Source organism: Neofelis nebulosa, chromosome 4, assembly GCF_028018385.1.
Source record: "Neofelis nebulosa isolate mNeoNeb1 chromosome 4, mNeoNeb1.pri, whole genome shotgun sequence".
Taxonomy (NCBI): Eukaryota; Metazoa; Chordata; class Mammalia; order Carnivora; family Felidae; genus Neofelis; species Neofelis nebulosa.
The window spans coordinates 13,205,829-13,209,307 of NC_080785.1; the positions used below are offsets into that span (position 1 = coordinate 13,205,829).

General features: G+C 45.9%; 1 protein-coding gene across 1 annotated transcript; it reads left to right on the plus strand.

The window, feature by feature from the left end:
- The first annotated feature begins 754 nt into the window (after positions 1–754).
- TAS2R38 (taste 2 receptor member 38) lies at positions 755–1,793 on the plus strand. The gene is given in 2 exon segments (XM_058723475.1): positions 755–1,527; positions 1,529–1,793. Coding segments are annotated over 2 exon segments (1,002 nt in total). The 5' UTR covers positions 755–790.
- The last annotated feature ends 1,686 nt before the right edge of the window (positions 1,794–3,479 follow it).

Consider the following 3,479-nt stretch of genomic DNA (forward strand, 5'->3'; position numbering starts at 1 on the left):
TCACTATCGTTGCTGTCCGGGGTAAAGGAGTGGGGACAAAGACAGTGCAAGCTGTTAAAAGGCTTCTGCAATAATCCAGGCCAGATCACCCCCGACCCTCTCCCTTCATGGCAGCTGCTGGCCTTGTTCATGGAAATGGTGCGTTGCCAGCCCAGGGCTTAGAATGAGGATGATGCTTGAACGAAATCTTTGGCCACAACTCCTGTGCGGATGCCTGGGGAGGAACTGTGCATTCGTCCACATTAAAAACAGAGTCTATGGTAAGAGCCCTTCCTCCGAGATGATAGAAGAAGGCATGCAAATGGAAAGAGGCACCATTTCCAACCTTAGTTCATCAAGAAGATACGATTTGCCTGCTGCCAGTCCCCTTCAAACCCATAAGCAAATCCCACTCCCTTCTCCTACCATGCAGGTCCAGATGGGCATGCAAAACTGGACTTGGGAAACCGAGACCCTGTCTTGTTTGCATCCCTGATGCTATGCTAGGGCCCTCTGGGAGGGCTGCTGTACAGACACACCCAGGCTTATTAAAAGCTTCTGCATCACCCAAGAGAAAGAACCGTCCTTCTTCTACTCTTACAATGAGCTCTTGTGTGTATCCAAGAGATATTCTAAAGCAACAATATCCCTCTAAGTTTGCTGGCCGAATTTTTTGTGCACTCACTTGGGCATTGATCCAGGGCAAAAGCCTGATGCTTTGTGAAGGAGAAGTCCTGGCTTGTAATGTACACTGACCCTTCTCTGCTGGGGGGTATGTGAGACTTAGATTAACCAAGTAAGAAGAGACATCATGTTGGCTCTGACTCCTGTCATAACTGTGTCCTATGAAGTCAAGAGTGCATTTCTATTCCTTTCAATCCTGGAATTTACAGTGGGGGTCCTGGCCAATACCTTCATTTTCATGGTGAATTTTTGGGATGTGGTGAGGAAGCAGCCACTGAGCAACTGTGATCTTATTCTTCTGAGTCTCAGCCTCACCCGGCTTTTCCTGCATGGGCTGCTGTTTCTGGATGCCATCCAGCTTACATACTTCCAGAGGGTGAAAGATCCGCTGAGCCTCAGCTACCAGACCATCATCATGCTCTGGATGATCACAAACCAAGTTGGGCTCTGGCTCACCACCTGCCTCAGTCTTCTCTGCTGCTCCAAGATTGCCCGTTTCTCTCACACCCTCCTGCACTGTGTGGCAAGCTGGGTCTCCCGGAAGGTCCCCCAGATGCTCCTGGGTGCAATGTTTTTCTCTTGTATCTGCACCGCCATCTGTTTGGGGGACTTTTTTAGCAGATCTGGCTTCACATTCACAACTATGCTATTCGTGAATAATACAGAATTCAATCTGCAAATTGCAAAACTCAATTTCTATCACTCCTTCATCTTCTGCACACTGGTGTCCATCCCGTCGTTGTTATTTTTTCTGGTTTCTTCTGGGGTGCTGATTGTCTCCCTGGGGAGGCACATGAGGACAATGAGGGCCAAAACCAAAGACTCCCGCGACCCCAGCCTGGAAGCCCATATCAAAGCCCTCAGATCTCGTCTCCTTTCTCTGCCTCTATGCGGTGTCATTCTGTGCTGCCCTCGTTTCAGTGCCTTTACTGATGCTGTGGCACAACAAGATCGGGGTAATGATCTGTGTGGGGATCCTAGCAGCTTGTCCTTCGATACATGCAGCAATCCTGATCTCAGGCAATGCCAAGCTGAGGAGAGCTGTGGAGACCATTCTACTCTGGGTTCAGAACAGCCTAAAGATAGGGGCAGACCACAAGGCAGATCCCAGGACTCCAGACCTATGTTGAAAGCAGACACGAGATGAAATGAGCTCTTCATGAATATGCCTCTGATTGTTCAGAAAGCCTTCAGAAAGCTATTCCAGTTTCTTCCGTAAACATAACTTTACATCAGTGAACTCACCCAGAGTGGAATAAAAGAATCAAAGCTCTAATCATGGCCTAGTCAAGAATGGCACAAGTTCCCCAAGTTTGTTTTGATAAAATGAGTGAAATTGAGAGGTGAGGTACTCAGTGTAAATGCTTTGTACACTATAGTTCATTAGTGTTTGGTATGAACCAAACTATGAGAAATCACCTCTTCCCAAATAATATCTAAACCCCAAGATAGCATGGTTGGCTTTTGACCTATTTCTTAAAGCAGGTGCTCACTTAATATTGGAAAATATTCACTACCGTGGCAATTACATAACCCTCTTCAAACTCCACAAGTTCGGAAGTTTGGAAACAGAAAATACGAAAAGACAGACGTGGAAGATCAATTGTCGTTGCTTCAGCTTCAAGAGGTACTACACAAAACTCCTACATGAATCAGAGAACAGGGGTCTTTGTCTAAAAATACACCGCTGAAGAAATGCACACTCAACCTGCTTTATAGTGAGGGTGGGGAGGGGAAGAGAGGTAGATATTTGCTTGGTGGGTGCCCTGGACACCAGCCCTGGTGTATGCCTTCTGGCTCTTCTCTATTTGCCCTTGAACATAATGCTTTGCCTGTCACCAAGCATGAGAACCTGCCAAAACAGCCTGCCTTAAAAAGCCATGTTTGTGGACATTCAGAGTTCTCTGCCTGCATGGGAACCTAGCCAGGAAAGCTCCTCAAATCAGATCCTACAAGACTCAGGAGAGAAAAAGATAAACAAGACAGATAAACCTTGACAGGCTTCAAAGGCATGGCAGGTCACCCACAGAGGCTTGTAGCTCTACTGGCTGTGGGTACCCCTGAGGAACTGCTTCCTCCTCTCCGGCACCTAATTCCTCCCCCTACTTACTCTCCCAAACTAACTAACCTTTTGTCACCTCCACTGGGCTAAACAGTTGATAACTTCGTCTGGTCTCTTTTCTTTAGTTTCCCTCAAAAGCAGGGGTCCCACTCTTGGCTGCACATTAAAATTGCCTGAGTAGCTTTTTAAAATCTCAGCATTCAGGCCACATACCAGGCCAATTCAATCAGATCTCGAGAGGTAGAACCCAGGGATCACTTTAAAGCTCCCCACGTGATTCCAGGGTGCAGCCAATGTTGAGAACCACTGTTCTCGATGCCCTTTTTCTTGAGCTGGATGATGTCAGACCCTCTTGTGGACCTACATTGTGGGCCTTTTCATTCCATTTTCCATACTTGAAGAAGTATAATCATACAATAGTAGAGGACATCCCTTCTTACTTTGCTTTCCTTCTTTCTCTCTGGAGAATTTATACCGGTCTCCATTACCTTTTACTCCTCTCCCTGGCTTTATTTTTAACATCATATTTTGATAAAATTTCAAATTCATGGAAAAGTTGTAAGTTGCCCACACTCACTCATTATTTATATTTCACCCCATTTCTCTCTCCCTCCACTCCCCCATACAGATACCTCCAGTTCCAATCCAGTAATACACAGTCTACTTTAGTTTTCCGTTTTACATACTTGTAACTCCCTTCTCTAACCATGAGAAATATATTCCATTTATGCTCGATATATTTTCTCATTCAGTT